The sequence below is a fragment of the Mus pahari genome, chromosome 2 (genome assembly GCF_900095145.1).
Source record: "Mus pahari chromosome 2, PAHARI_EIJ_v1.1, whole genome shotgun sequence".
Classification (NCBI taxonomy): domain Eukaryota; kingdom Metazoa; phylum Chordata; class Mammalia; order Rodentia; family Muridae; genus Mus; species Mus pahari.
The window spans coordinates 134,132,076-134,148,324 of record NC_034591.1 but is presented as its reverse complement, the minus strand read 5'-3'; the positions used below and the strand labels follow the sequence as shown (position 1 = coordinate 134,148,324).

The following is a 16,249-nucleotide window of genomic DNA, read 5'->3' as shown; positions in this document are numbered from 1 at the left end:
GTCTCAAGATCTCCATACCAAGATCCAGATCAGAAACTTCTATCTCCCAGTCTCCAGATTAGGTCCACTGGTGAGCCTTCCAATTCTGGATTGTAGTTCATTTCAAATATAGTCAAGTTGACAACCAGGAATAGCCACTACAAGGCCCCAGCACTGGAAACTGAATGATAAACATAAGCATATACACTATGAAATAATAATTGGTGAAGCCCCACGGTAACTTGCGTTGTTATGGAAACAAATGAAAATCTAAAAGATGTGAAGGATCCTTTGGAAAATACATCTGTGCCTTAGGTCTGAACAAATGATCTCAAATGTGGTTCTTCTCACAATTTACGAGAGCAGACACCCAGAGTGAGGTGTTGGAAAGCTGGCTCTTCCCAGAGGCCTCGGGGAAAATGAGCTCCATCTCTCCGGTAGTCTTAAGTACCTGGCTCCATCCTCAGTCTCTGCTGCTCTCTTCACGGTGTGACTCACCTGTGCACCTCTGGCCTTTTCCTCTTGCTCTAATGGCACCAATCACATGGGATGTGTGGTCCACCTAACACATCATTACTTCACTAGTGAGCTCTGTGAAGACCCTGTTTCTAGGTAAATTCACATTCTGAGGTTTCAGGGAGACATGAGTTTGGGGTATTTTTTTTAACCCAATGCAAAAGCTAAGTTCATTGGCACATTGGTTTGCTTGGGATTCTTTCACTGCGTGTATCAGAAACCACCAAGACCAGAAGGGCTGTGCACACCTGCCATCCCAGCATCTGAAAGCCCAAAGCAGGAGGACCATGAGTTTGAGACAAATCATAGATACATGCTAAACTCGTGTTTGAAATAAAAACAACAAACAAAAACTCCTGGACCACCTTTAGTGCAGGGAACTGAAGGCCTGTTGGGATGCCTGGGAGGTGTTCTGGCTTCAGTGCCATATGAATTTGATGCTCAAGGCGCTCAGGAGCCATCGCCCTGATGACCGACTCTGATGGCCTCTCATGTCCCAATCCAGAGTCGTGTCTGAACTCAGGCAGTCTGACCCCAGAGCTCACACCGTTTGCCATCCGCTCCCATATCATAACTGTAGCTATCAGCCATATCCTCTTCCCATCCTGCATCCTGTTATCCCATATGATAACTGTAGCTATCAGCCATATCCTCTTCCCATCCTGCATCCTGTTATCCCATATGATAACTGTAGCTATCACCCATCACTCTGCAGCAAACCCCATAGACTTCACAGCTTCACGAAACACCCAGTTATTAGCTCACGGTTCTGTCAGAAGTCCAGCCACAGAGAAGTGGTGGGGGGTGGGGGGGCTCTGCTCAGAGCCTCAGTACACTAATTAGGCCATGCTCCTTCTGGAGGCTCGGGGTGGGGGGAGATGCCACCTCCAACCTCATTCAGATTGTGACCGGGATTCTTCTCTACTTCGTGGGAGATCCACTACTTTGTGGATCCACGAGTCTGTGGTCCCTGCTTCCCCACTAGCTACCTGTCACCCGGGGATGTCTTAGCACCCAGAGACAACTTTCCTCAATATGCAGCATTCATTCATCCAGGCCTCTCAGAGCCTGTGTGTCCTACCTGTCTGCTACCAGCCAGAGAGAGCTAAAATCAAATCACCTTTTTAAACAAGCATACAATGAACAAGGTGTTTTATATGTGAATGATTTCTGGACAGTTAGTAGGCTCCTGTGATTACATCAGAGACGCGGTTTTCCTTTGGTCAGGTAATAGGTGCTGTGTGACATAATCTAATCACATGGCTATCTGCATCACATCCTCTCTCCAAGGGATTACACAGTGAGTGCGTGCACACCGCGGGCAAGGGACAGTATCCTTGGGAGGAACATAGAATCCTATCTAACATATCCCCTCTTACAATGGGCTTTTAGCTTTGCTTCTCCACCAGAAGGAGCCTAGCGTCTCAGGTAGCATACGTCAAATGCTGCCTGTTTTACCAGTGAAGAGAGGAAGTCCGAACTACCAGAACATAGGCCTTCTGGTTTCTTTCTCCACCACTAGATTTCTTTACTTCCTTCCCTGGGGGACTGACTCGGCAGAGGGCCTGTGGCATACGTATGTGGGAGGAATGGACCTTCCTTCCCTCGAAAGGTCTCCATTTCCTGCAGCAGCACAGGGAGCTCACTATGAATATTACCATCATGATCTGCCTTGGTGCTGTCCTGCAGGACAAGCAGTATCAAGGCTGAGACAGGAGTATCTGCGGGCACCACGGGCTCTTTGGCGCTAACCAGGAGGGAAAGCAGCTTAGGGGTTGGGGAAGGACTTTGGGCTGGCTTGCATGGAAGGAGGGAAGAAGAATGGCCTTGGACAGAGCAAGAGAGGAAAGTCACAAGGGGGATAAGATGATAAGATAGAAGGGAGGGGGAGGAACTAGGAAATAGGAAGGCAAGGGAACCAACTGTGATGGGTCGGGGTGATTTGTGGGGCCAAGGCCACCACTCGTGGCTTCCCAGTGCATCCAGGGGAGGTTTTCAATGTGCACTTCCTTCTATCAGGGAACCTAGAGCAAGCCAATGAGGAGCTGCGGGCCATCATCAAGAAAATCTGGAAGAGGACCAGCATGAAGCTGTTGGACCAGGTGGTGCCCCCTGCAGGTGGTAAGTGTTCCTGCATTTGCAGACCAGGGCTATTTGCCTAGTCTGTGGGGTTTCTCCTCCTTCCTGACCTCCAGCTGTGCTGTCCTTAGCAGGGCAGACACAGACCTTGAGACTTCCATGCTTGAGTCTCCCGTGCTTCTGGATCCTTCTACTCTGGACCCTTCTGAGGGCTCAGAGGTCCTACCCGATTGCAATGTCCTACACAGACTTGGAAGCAAACTGTCGGGTTAGAAATCTGCTGTAACCTCATATCCCTCTGTGGGCATAGGCAAGACCTTCCATGTTGTGGGTGTGGCAGAACTTTCATGGGAACTCTATAATATATGGATGTATGTTCACCCATAGCCACTAGGGTGACTGCTCTAGAGTTGCTCTAGAGCTCTGGAAGGAAAGTTGCCTGAAATTCATCATTATCTTTTCTAAAAACTCATTTTTTTTCCCCTAGAGTAGCATTTCTCATGCCTACCAAGCCACATGCCCCTTTCCCTAGCAAATACTTCAGATCATCCCTGCTAGAATCCAAAGCTGTAATCATAGGTAACATGCCTGCGCTTGTAATTTCCACAGCACTAGCAGAATGCTTAAAGTAGGATGTGTTAAAAGCAACTAACTGCAGCCAATATACAAATGCATGGTACGCCTATACAAAAAGCTATGACGACTGATGAAGTCCACACACACAGACACTTAGAACGAGTAACTGTTGAGAGGAAACAAGACAGTGTGAATATTGTCAACACTTTCATTTGTCACGTATATTTTATTAACATGTTAGTTGAACCTACACATTCTGGAAGCATCTTTAGGAGGTGATTCTTCCTGTTTGAGACCCACTTCCGAAAGGGAAAGCAAGGTAGGCTGGGAGTCACCATGTGTGGTCTCATGCCCAGCGGCATCATTTTCCTTGCTGCCCAAAGCATCTCTGTGAGGTTCACGCCAGGCACTGGTGTTCATAGAAGAGATACGTGTTTTCCAGTGAATTCAGTGCAAACTCAGGCATTCAGCTCAGGCCCGAAGGAACCTAGGACTCCAAGTCCATTCCCAATTTCCCTCATCAGGAATCTCTAGGGTTTTCTCTTCCATGTAGAAATGAGTCCCTGCCCCATGGCAAGCCCAGAACTTCTATAGAGCTGGTTACTCCGATTGGCTACTCTCAAGGAACAGTGAGGATCAGGAAAGCCATCACAGGTCCCCAGGCTCAGCCCAGCCATCTGCCGCTCTCACACTTGCTTGGCATGAAACGTTCTCCTGGAAGCTTACAGCTTCCCTACCACTTAGCGCACTCCTAAGATGCACACTATGTCATGTGTGGTCTGGTGCACCCAGCCTAGCAAGGACACGTGTCAAGCCAGGCTGCCTGACTGGAAGGGGAATCGCCAACCTTGCATTGGCAGTTAGGAGACTGGCTATTTCATGGTAAGTGGAATCAACAAGACTTAGTAATATCCATTCAGGAGGGGTAAAAAAAAAAATAAGATGGGAGGTAACCTTGACAAGATCCAACCTTTCCTGTGAGGGAAAAATGAAGAAAAAAAAAAAAACAGCCATGTATAGACAGGAACAAGCAGTTTAATAAATAAAAGAAGGTTTAAGTGCTGAAAAAAAAATCAAGGTAATCTGGTGGAATCACTCATCCTTTTCTCTTCTCCGAATGCCTTAGATGACGAGGTCACAGTGGGCAAGTTCTATGCCACCTTCCTGATCCAAGAGTACTTCAGGAAATTCAAGAAGCGAAAAGAGCAGGGGCTGGTGGGCAAGCCCTCACAGAGGAATGCACTGTCCCTCCAGGTGAGAGGCTGGAGGGGGTGCCCACACTCAAAGGTCCTGGACGCCTCCCGCTGACCCTACTGAGGGTCCAAGCCTGCTAGCTACCGAGAGGCTAAGTCCCATCACAAGAACCCCTGTGAGCACTGTAACCCGAAGGCAGCTATGGGAAGGCAGCTATGGGAAGGCAGCGTGCTCTTCTCTCCCCTCTACCTCCATGCTTCCCTCAGCAGCCCTGCTGCCTTTCCTAGCCCCTGGTTCTTGCTGGTCCTGTAACATCCCTTCATTCCTCCTAGAAAGACGAACAGATTCTTCTGCTCTAGGATGATGGGGGAAGGGGTGTCCAGGGAAGCCCATCACCTGGTGTGGAGTCCCAACTGCCTGGCAGTGCAGAGAGACAGGGACTTGGGGAGTAGCCACGAGGTCCTGGCCAACTAAAGGTCAGTGGAAAGGCCTTGGGTCTTCACGTGTCCTTCTGGGTTCCAGGCTGGCTTACGCACCTTGCATGACATTGGGCCTGAGATCCGGAGGGCCATCTCTGGGGATCTGACTGCTGAGGAAGAGTTGGACAAGGCTATGAAGGAGGCAGTGTCTGCTGCCTCCGAAGATGACATCTTCAGGGTAAGTGCCATGACTGGTGTCCTTCGTGAAGTTCAGTCGGGGGCAACAGTGCACTAAGTCTCGGGTTTTGCCTGATCTCTCTGAGGAGTGCCCACTCTCCCTAATCGACCATCTCCTGATTCCCTCCCTCCTTCCTGACCCCAGTCCATGCCATGCCATGCCATCCTCGTAGGACACAGCAGGTCAAACTATGGCCAGCTCTCAGAGAACAGGAGGATCCTGTTTCTAGAAAGGAATTTTCCTGGAAAAGTTTCTCATCAGAAGGTGTGGAATAGGAACTCCTGAGCCACATCTAATCTGAAAGCCTGTTTTATTCACCAATATTTGAATATCTGGCATATCTAAGTAAAAATAAAAACTTCTGGCTTTTCTTGGAGAAAAAGCGGGTTAAGTGTCCATGTTCGGTGTGGGTTCTCATGTGGCAGACAGACAAACAGCAGCTGCCCCGTTAAGATGGAGCATGTGTCCAGGTCACAGTGGTACCCTCCAGGCCTCCTCCTCTTTACCTGGAGTAATATTAATGCTGTGGGAAAGATCACACACTGCTGTGACGTATGACGACGATGACGACAACGACGACGACGTTCTCCTGTCTTGTTCCCTCCCTTGTTCTTTCTGCCAATTCCCGACTCCAGGTCCATTTCCCAGACTATAAAACACAGGGAACCAAGCCCAGCCCACCTGCTATGGCCAGCCTTGCAACCTTCCTGGCATCACTGAGATGTCCATCAGTGAATGGCCTCAGAGATACACACCACCACTCCCATAAGACCTTAGAAGCCAAGATGTCACCAGAACCCAGGGACCTCCAAATATCAAGGATTATTAGACAAACCTTACAAACCATCACTTCCCATACCCCTTTCTCTGGGACAAAGTAGGAATATTGGAGAAAATCACTTATCCCTGACTTCAAGTCTCAGAGGATCCCTTACAGGAAAGGGGGCCATGATATCATTGCATCGATAGACTCTTCACGCCTAGTTTCAATCTGTGCAATGCAGCTCCACGGGCCAGTTTTATTTCCACTGAAACAATCTGGTACCCACCTTCCATTCTGTCTCCCAGCCCCCAGCACTCCCAGCAGGCTCCCCAAACCTAAGTGGCTGGCTTCTGTGGGAGATGCCATCTCAGACTTGTCGCTGAGACCCAACCTCAGTCTCCAGTGCTCTTCTGGGAACAACCTTCCAGGGAGGCTACTAGACCAGCAACCTCCTGCCTGTCCAGGCCCACGAGGAATTCCTGTCCTGGTGCTGTAGGGAACTGTGGGGCCTTGAGCATCTAAGTCCCTCCCTTTCCCGTGTGTCCAGAGTGTGGTAGAGGTCAAGCTGAAGGTCAAGCTCACTCCCCGTGGCATGTGCCTCTCAACCACTGCCATACAAGAGAGGCAGGGATGAGCCAGGAGAGGAGAGAGAGAGATGATGGAGACTCCTTCTCCACCTACACCTCTGTCTTGTCTCCAGAGGGCTGGAGGCCTGTTCGGCAACCACGTCAGCTACTATCAGAGTGACAGCAGGAGCAACTTTCCTCAGACGTTCGCCACCCAGCGCCCACTGCACATCAACAAGACGGGGAACAACCAAGCTGACACCGAGTCACCATCCCATGAGAAGCTGGTGGACTCCACGTTCACCCCCAGCAGTTACTCATCCACGGGCTCTAATGCCAACATCAACAATGCCAACAACACTGCCCTGGGCCGCTTCCCCCATCCCGCTGGCTACTCCAGCACGGTCAGCACTGTGGAGAGCCATGGGCCTCCCTTGTCCCCTGCTGTCCGGGTACAGGAGGCAGCCTGGAAGCTCAGCTCTAAGAGGTAAGCAGGAGGGTAGGCCCGGGCGTGAGGGCTCACACACCTTACCCAGACCACACCAGGAAAGATGGACTTATTCTGTCTGCTCAGACAAGCCTTCTGTGTGGGGTCCCTGCTTTGTGCCTTCCCTTCAGCGTCAGAACAGAGAGGTATTGAATTGGATTCCAGGGACCTGTCAGTTGGGTCGAGCCATCTCCTAAAGGTTCTGCTGCCTAGACCAGGATGCTGCTTCAAAAACCAAGACTCCATGTCTGTCTTTCCATGTTTAAGTTAGCGTATGGGGTACATGTGCTTGCGTGTGCATGTGTGCGGAGGCCAGGGATTGATATCCAGTACCTTCCTTGATTACTTTCCACTGAGCTGGGATTCCTTACTAAACCTGAGGCTCACCAATTCAGCTGGTGGCTCCCAGCTTCTCATGAATACTAGGGATTGAACGCAGGTCCTCATGCTTGTATGATAGTCACATTACGACTAAACGCCTGCGTCAGGCATGTTACTCTACCTAGTATTATAGAGGAGAAAACTGAGGCATGGGGTGAGCCACATGGTCTTGGGCCACGGGAGCAGAAGTCAGACCTCCTTGAGTCTCCCACACAGAGCCCTGACACAGCCTGTGGCATCTGTGGCTCTGTGGCATCATCAGAACCCGTGGACCATGTCTCTGTGTATGGCCAATGTCATCTTACTTGCTGGGGAGGAGGCAGGAGGCCTGATGGATTCTGATACTTTCCCTACCCTCGGATGCTGCAGGTACCACTCCCGGGAGAGCCAGGGGGCCACGGTGAGTCAGGAGATGTTTCCGGATGAGACCCACAGCGTGAGGATGAGTGAAGAAGCCGAGTACTGCAGTGAGCCCAGCCTGCTCTCCACAGACATGTAAGCCTCCTGCCTGGGAGATCGTACATCTAGAGCAGGGTGGGGACTAAGCAGAGCCAAGGTCCCTCCTCTAGAACAGACAATGGCATGTCTGTAACACCTACCCAGGATTCCCTCTGCAGCTCTGGTTGTCTCACTGCAGAACACTTCCAGGAAACCTTTTAAATAGCATTTTTTAAATTTTGGGGCTGTGATCAAAGTGTATACTGATGCCTAAATAAACTTGTTATGGAACAGCTTCTCTTAAGGCTGCCCTGAAGAGGCACGGTTGTCACACTTAGGGATGCTAGCTCAGTCCTCTTGGGAATATTTAGCTTCCATCTAGATCCACTGAGTGACTGTAATGCCCGTCTGGTAAGAAGTGGTGCTCTGAAGAGTCGGATCCACATACAGTTTATAAATAACTAGACAAGAGGACCTCAAAAGTGCCAAATACAAAGTAAAATAAAAAGATGGAGACCTTCATTACAAACAATGCATGCCTGCTTAACTATCTCAGTGCACTGGATAAACACTGTGCTCTTACATGGTGCTGAACAGTACTGTTTAAGGAAATGGGCATAACTAACTAGACTTAGTCATTACATATTATCTACATATGACAAATGATCACACCGTGCCTCATAAGTATGCGGTTAAATTAATAATAATTGATACAAATAAAACAGAATAACAACAGAAGGTGCTGGATGTATCAGATCCTGCAAAAATCAATATTGTTTAAGAAGTACGTACTTAAGTATGTGCCTCTCTAGGCTCCTTGTAAAACATTTATGACTAATGCAGATCCCCTTCACTTGCCTGAAAGAGCTTTAGTGTGCACCAGCTTTTTGGGTCCTTAAAGTTTAAAAAAAAAAAAAAAAAAAAAAAGCAAAGATGAAGAGATTCTTGTTCTTATTAAATATTTAAATACTTGCCTGACTCCAAATAAGCCAGCTTTTAAATCCAGAAGATTTTTTACTAACCAGTTAGGGAGCTAAGAGATCATAGAAGAAGGGGAAATGTGGACCTTTTTAACCAGCTACCCACACAGCGCTATCAGTGCCGAGGGGCACAGACATGCAGAGCAAGTCCATCAGCCAGGGCAGCTGGAGCTGTGTTCCAGGCCAAGCAGAAATCAGGTCTGTGAGAGTGGGCACAACTGAAGAAGAAAATGTACTACTAGAGAGGGCTTATCTAGCTGGGGATGGAAGCAAGGCTGGGCAGTGCCAGAATATGAGATTCTCACATCCCAAACTCCCCCTGCAGACAGATATATACACTCTTGGAATCAGTGTGCTTGATTGCAGGGTTGGATTCAAAGCAAACGGCCTGTACAGTGTCAGCCTTCAAGTTGCAAAGAGTTCTGCGAGCATAGCTCAGTGGTAGAGTGTTTGCTTGGCATGCTTGTGGTCCTGAGTTCCATCATCAGTACTGCAGAAAAACAAATAAATAAATAAATAAATAAACTCAATAAAAGCATATTAGTGAGTGGTAGCACCATCTATGCGCTAATCTACACTGAGGGCTGGGCTACATCTGGGCTTCTAAAACTGAAGACTGGTCAGTGGAGGATCATGAAGAAACTTCAGTGGGTGATAGCCAATGGTCTTTGAAAAAAAATCAACTAAAGTAATCCAGAAACAGAGAATGGGGTGCATGCAACTAGGGGAGTATCTCCTATGGCTAAGGATGTCTATGGAGTAGGGATATGTATAATATATTTCTCAGTGTGATACAGCATCTAAAAGTTTGGAAGTCATCAACTAGACACCCTAAGGTCGGCCACTGCTCAGCTATCTCCATGACACCCCTTCAGGCAGTGGCTTGTGTGCTTTTGAAGGGATAGCCAGGCAGGGGAGAGTTGGAGGGGTAGGGGATGTTGTGGTAACACTGAGAATGGCCGTAGTGAACAGTATAGACCTATATAAAGCCAGGCATGTAAGGTTCTTCTAAGAGAATGTTATATGGGCCTAGAACTCTTTCTTCAACTTTCTCTATACCCAAGAAAGCCTTCACTGGCTGAAATCAGAAATGCAAGGAAGGCTAGGGTCTGGGATAGGAGCTCAGTGGCGGGGCACTTATCTAGCATGCATGAGGCTTTGAATTCCAATACTCAGCACTGGTGTGGGGGGGGGGGACAAAAAAATCAACTACAAGGCTCCTGCACTGGAGATATATCGAGAGCTGGGACCCCCCCCACACACACACACACACATACCAAGCAAGCCTAGGAAACAACTGTGGTGCCTGAGAGCAGATGCAGATTTCTTAGCATATCCTGCTACCTGCTCCTCACACCATAATGTAGGCACACTAATGGGCCTTGCCTTCGCTAAGGAAACTAGAAACTGCTTTCTGGGGTTAGCAGCTGCCCTGACAGGTGCTGGCCTTCGAGAACAAGCGTTAGCATTAATGCTCCTCTGTTCCAGACTCTCCTACCAGGAGGATGAAAACCGACAACTGACCTGCCCGGAGGAGGATAAGAGGGAGAACCAGCCATCTCCAAAGAGGGGTTTCCTTCGCTCTGCCTCTCTAGGTAAACTCACACCTTGCTCTACAGATGTGGACAAGATGTCACCTCTGAGATGGCAGTGGTCAGACAGCAAGTGACAACCGAGAAACTATTTGGGACTCACTGAGACAACCTCTAGAGATGGCTTGGTAGACATGCAAAGTGACAAGATAGCTCTCCAAAGACAGAGTCTGTTGGAATGGGGCATAGACACTGGCTACTCAGCTGCCTCAGACATACGAGAGAGCTTAGGACGATAGCACTGACCCTTCCCTGTCCCTCAGCAGAGAGTGAGCCTCAGTCAGCTGTCACTGTGATAGAACACCTGAGATGGGCAGCTTAAAAATGAGGAAGACTGGTTTGAACTCAGAGATTTGGAAGCTTGGCTCATTACTTTTGGGCCTGTGACAAGGAGGGAAATCATGACGGGAAATGTGTCCTTTGCCTCCTGGCCTGAAATATAAGTAAAAGAGGAAGAGACGAATGTCCCATGTTCACTTTCAAAGACACATCCCCCTGGTAGAAAGCCCCCCATGAGGCTCTGCCTTTTAAATATTCAACCAACCTTTCAACTCTACAAAACTGGGGACTGAGCCTTTAATACATGGTCCCTGGTAGACATTGTGATCCAAACGATATCAGAGCTGTCACAAGGCGATACCATCTATCCTGTGTCCTGATTCTGGCTCCCCGACTACTTTTGCAGGTCGAAGGGCCTCCTTCCATCTGGAATGTCTAAAGCGACAAAAGGATCAAGGGGGAGACATCTCTCAGAAGACAGCCTTGCCCTTGCATCTGGTTCATCATCAGGTAATAACACCTGTGAACAGGCCACAGCCGCAACCCCTAGGATGACAGTAGTTCCCCAGAAATCCTTCTGTCTTCCCTCTGTCCCTAAGTAAGGCTGTCCACTTCTGTACACATAGGCAGGTCCCAATAAACTCTAGTGAAGAATTCTCTCGTAATTCTAACTGGAAGGTCCGGGGCTTGTGAGCTTTCGCCTTACGGTGCAGATATCCTCTCACCCCCACACTGCCTTATGCTGCACACATCCAAGTGGATACAGTAAACCTAGGGATTGATGGGACCTGGAACTTGAACTTCAGAGCAGTCTGTCTGTCCACTGCAATGCAGAAGTGATGGCAGCACCTGTCAGCAACACAGTTGAAGGTAGGAAATGCTAGGCATGGTGGCCATGCTTATAATCACAGTATTCAAGAGACTAATACAAAAGGATAGAGAGTAAACCAGGGAGACTCATTATATAAAATCCATCATGGTGTGACACAGCTGAGAAAGTAGGAACTATATATCATATATCATATGATATATGATATCATATCATATAATATAACTTCATATCATACTCACTCTGAGATTGAGGAGAAACTTCAGGCTATGGCCAATACATTATCTGCAGCAAATGGACTCTCGCCTGAGCACCACAGGTTACCTTTTTAATTAAAAACTCCCATTGGGTCCTGTGCTTTCAATGTGTGTGTGTGTGTGTGTGTGTGTGTGTGTGTGTGTGTGTATACGTGTGTGTACGTGTGTGTACATGTGTGTTCATGTGTATGCATGTGTGTGTGCATGTGTGAACATATGTGTTTTCTAAACTGATATCACTTCAGCTCAAAGCCAAAGCACTCTCGAAGTAGGGATTATAGTCATAAGCCTTCCAAAATAATACACATAGCATTATGCTTCCCTTAGATTTCCAGGTACCCAGAAGCTAGGGGCCCTTGTGAGCTGGGAAGGAGAAAGAAAAGCAGGCTGTAGGGACACTGTGTGTGTGTTTCAAAAGGTTTCTCCAGGTTGGTTTGCCCACCTGTCCTCGTGTCCATAGTTTCCCCTGTGCATCTTTCTGGCACCTCCAACCCATCCTCGCTGTCTCCCAGAGATGGACATTCCCACCATATGGTTCCATTCTTTTCAACAAGCATATCACATCTGAGCAGTGGACAGTGGAGAGAGAGTCACAGTGACGGTGGAAATTCAGACCTACCCTCAAGAGAGTCTCAGGAGCATTGAGGGACAGAAGGCAGGCATGGAAATCCTTTAATCACGGATGCAGTCTAATAGGAATAAAAGAAGTTCAAAACTCACTCTGTTGAGAATGACAGTGTTATCAATGGACCTTTCTCACTGTAAAGGTTAAAATCATGACTACCAGTGTTCCTAGGTCTCCATGATGGACACAGTCCCTCAAAAGCCTATTTCACTTGACAACACATGGACCTGTAGGTCAGTTCATAGAGATGGCACTGGTGAACTCTGTGGCTCTGTGTACCCACACATCATCATTGTCTCCTCTGTTCTGGTGGGAAAGCCAGAGTGACCAAATCTAGATGCTACGGATGGTAGAGCCAGTCTAAACGTGGGATGACCCATGCTGTACTCAATTTTAAGGTCCTTCCTGTAGCAAAAGGGAACTGCCGTTATAGCAGAAGGAAATGTTCGTTAAAATGTATCCAGATATTATTAAATATCACACCAGGTCTCAGTGAGGTAGATGGAATCATGACTTCCAGAATTCTAAGCAGAACTCGCTGGAAAAATATTAGCTTTGAAGTCGCTCAGCCGGCAGAGGGGTGGAGCCTCCTAGTAACTCCTGTCTCTTATGTCCACAGGCATTGGCAGTGGCAGGCTTGAGCCCCCTTCTGCAGAGAAGCCATTCTCCTACCACATTCCCCAGGCCGTGCCCAACACCCCCTGTCACTCCAGGCAGCCAGGGCAGGCCCCTACGGCCCATCCCTACCCTAAGGCTGGAAGGGGCGGAGTCCAGCGAGAAACTCAACAGCAGCTTCCCATCCATCCACTGCGGCTCCTGGTCTGAGGAGACGACAGCCTGCAGTGGGGGCAGCAGCATGGCCCGGAGAGCCCGGCCTGTCTCCCTCACTGTGCCCAGCCAGGCTGGAGCTCCAGGGAGACAGTTCCATGGCAGCGCCAGCAGCCTGGTGGAAGCGGTATGTGAATCCAAGCTCCTGGCAGGGAGGGGGGGGGGAGCGGCAGAAAGCAAGAAGCCTGGCTCCTTCCCAAGTAGATTGGGTGCCAAGTGTGTGAACTAGAGAAATGCTGAGGGAGGGCATGGCCTGCAGACAATTACCACCATGACCTACAAGACACTGGCCACTGGGTGTGATGTAGAGGGAGAAAGACCTTAATAAAGCAGGGTTCCAGTGAACCCTAAGAAAAGCTCCGCTGCTTCCCAATGGTCACATTTGCTGGTGCTTGCCCCTACAAAGAGGGCCACGCTTCACTATGTTCAACTCTGACAGCTCAGGAGAACACTCCAGAGCCGTGGAAGCTTGCCAGAGGAAACTGGCACTTTCAGGGCTTCCAGCAATTCTAATGCACAAGTGACCATGTTCAAGGTGACTCCTGTTTTCCTTCCCGAGCTTCTGTTCCTCCTTTAGAGATGGCTTAGTGCCACAGTCCTCTGCCTTTGAGGAACATCAACTGTAGCCCTAGCACCACAATTTAGAAGCCATTAACAAACTGTAACAAACCCTAAGGAGCATGGTCCTTAGAAACCATCTCCTAGGAGAACTGGAGGAGGGAAAGACTTGGCAACAGAGCTCTCCCCGGTACAGGGTCTGTAACGGAGTCAGTCAGTTTCCATCACTGGACACGTCAAGCAGAGGCTGCGTCTGTCCTGCGGTCAAATGGACCCAAGAGTGGAGTTACCTCTGGCCCTTTCCAGCTCTGAAATCCTAATTCTTCATTTGAGCTTGGATGTCCTTTATTCGTCTCAGAAATCTGAGAGTTTTTCTAGCTGTAGAAGCTGTAGGTGGAGGAGTGGATGTCAGGCCTCCCGGCAGGGTGTCTATAAGATGACCAAGCAAGGTAAGAGGAGAGAGGGAAGCAGGCAGAGGAGGAGGAACAGAATCCTGAGGGGGGAGGGGGGAGACCACTAGGACTCTGCCATGTTCCTCAACCCCTCGGCTCAGAGACTTAATAATCTTCCCTCTAAGGAGTCACAAGCGCAGCTGGCAGGACAGTTGGACACAGGGTGGTCATCTGCAGCCCTCCCAAGCAAAAGCAAAGAGTGCACCTTACCCTGAGGCAGACAGCTGGGGGGGGGGGCAGGGCTTAACACTCACCAAACCAAAGTGAAGGCTTCTTGGACAGATAGGGCAACATGAAAGACGTCTTGGGGGCCAAAGAGAAAGAAAAGAAGGGGCATACTAAGATCTACCCGTGAAAAAGCAGAGCAGAGTCCATAGCCCCTCTGCAAGTTTCTTCTTATTTGGTGATACTGGCTGACCCTAACCTAAAACCCTCTCCTCTGACCTGTGCAGGCCCACTTCCTTCAGTTCTGTCCATACTCCATCTAAGCTTTCCTGTGAGTGTCTCTCTTAGCACACAAATACACACGGACATGTATGAACACACCTGGCACACATACACTCTCATGTGCACATGCACACATGCACGCACATAGACAGCGTGCACCCATACCCACATGCACTCGCACATTCACAGAGGTGCTGCCTGAACACCAGCCCACAACTTCCTCCCATGGAGCTTGGAACTCCAGTGACCACGCCCCTCTCCTGTCTTCTTGCCCCTCCTGTTCAGGTCTTGATTTCAGAAGGACTGGGACAGTTTGCTCAAGATCCCAAGTTCATCGAGGTCACCACCCAGGAGCTGGCTGACGCCTGCGACATGACAATAGAGGAGATGGAGAACGCTGCAGACAACATCCTCAGTGGGGGAGCCCAGCAGAGCCCCAACGGCACCCTCTTACCTTTTGTGAACTGCAGGGACCCGGGGCAGGACAGGGCTGTGGTCCCAGAGGACGAAAGCTGCGCATATGCCCTGGGGCGTGGCCGGAGCGAGGAGGCGCTCTCGGACAGCAGGTCCTACGTCAGCAACCTGTAGTCCTCAGGGCTGGCGAGACGCGGGTGGTTTTTTTATTCGTTTCAATGTTCCTAATGGGTTCGTTTCAGAAGTGCCTCACTGTTCTCGTGACCTGGAGGTAACCGGAACAGCGTCTTCATTCACTGCTGTCGGGATAAGCCTCAGAGCTGGGCGGTGTACGGAGTCGGCTTTTCAGGGGAGAAGGCCAAGGCCGTGGTGCGGGGGCTCCAGCACCTTCCCGCGGCAGCACCGCCCAAAGGACCCCACCCCCACCCCTGAGCAAAAGGGTGTTTTCCCCTTGCTTGTATAAACAGTCATTTTGCACATGTTCTGTCTGAGCCTGGCCGTCTCTATGGAGCAGGGCCCCAGGGATCTAGGGCAGGAATGGGCCAGCGCCCCCAGTAGGAGCCGGGAGGTGGCTGCGAGGTTCCCAGCAGGTGGCAGGATCCAGCGCAGACCGCGCCACACGCCCTCAGCTAGCCAGGCCAGGGGGCGCAGGCCTGGTGCTCCGGGTTTCATGGCTTGATGGTTCTTGTCAGCATGTTGCGACTTTCTAGGGTTTGGTTTCTTTATTACTATTTGTTGTGTTTTCCCACGGGGAGGGCAGGAAGAAGAGCGGTTACAACTGCGCGGCCTCACTTCACTGTTTCCACATTGGCGTATTTAAGTCGGATTTGGTGTTATTGTATTCTTTAAATGGTGCAGTCCACCCCCACCCCTACCCCTACCCCTACCCCCCATTGGAGCACGGGTTCAGTATCACCAGAGGGAGGTTTTACCTGCTCTGTGTATGCCCAGTAACTTGTTACAATTTCCTTAAGTAAAAGCAACTTTTTTCTTTCTTTCGGGTTTGGTTGAGCGCCACAGTCTGCAGGCTAACAGGCAGTTAGATAAGGCGGCGTGCGTCTGGGCCATTGAGCTGGGCTCCTTTCTGCGCTGGGCATACGGGCTGGTTCAGGAGAGAAGAAATGTGGGCATCTTTGTGTCACACGTGTGTCCATAGTGGGTCGTCTGTGTGTATGTGCACCCACATGGTATGTGCGCAACCCCCCACCCACCCACCCCCGCACAAAAGTCTGTAGATCCCCCGTTCAGGTTTGACTGCAGGGAGTTCTAAATCTGGGGCTATTTGAAAGCAAGAACAAACCACTGTCTCTGCTTCTGCTTCTGAAACGAGAATCGGTAACTGCATTTTTCTG

At 49.7% G+C, this 16,249-nt stretch overlaps 1 protein-coding gene across 18 annotated transcripts in view; it reads left to right on the top strand.

Annotated features, from left to right (window-relative positions):
- The window catches only part of Cacna1c (calcium voltage-gated channel subunit alpha1 C), a 568,982-nt gene extending 553,093 nt beyond the window's left edge, over window positions 1-15,889 (top strand). For all 18 annotated transcript variants that reach the window (XM_029535125.1, XM_029535124.1, XM_029535115.1 and 15 more), the window contains 9 exons: window positions 2,515-2,616; window positions 4,277-4,404; window positions 4,867-5,001; window positions 6,465-6,817; window positions 7,568-7,693; window positions 10,105-10,211; window positions 10,894-10,997; window positions 12,818-13,153; window positions 14,769-15,889. In XM_029535125.1, the coding sequence (XP_029390985.1) occupies window positions 2,515-2,616; window positions 4,277-4,404; window positions 4,867-5,001; window positions 6,465-6,817; window positions 7,568-7,693; window positions 10,105-10,211; window positions 10,894-10,997; window positions 12,818-13,153; window positions 14,769-15,071 (1,694 nt within the window). In that variant the 3' untranslated portion in view covers window positions 15,072-15,889. The remainder of the gene's footprint in view (window positions 1-2,514; window positions 2,617-4,276; window positions 4,405-4,866; window positions 5,002-6,464; window positions 6,818-7,567; window positions 7,694-10,104; window positions 10,212-10,893; window positions 10,998-12,817; window positions 13,154-14,768) is intronic.
- Window positions 15,890-16,249: the final 360 nt, after the last annotated feature.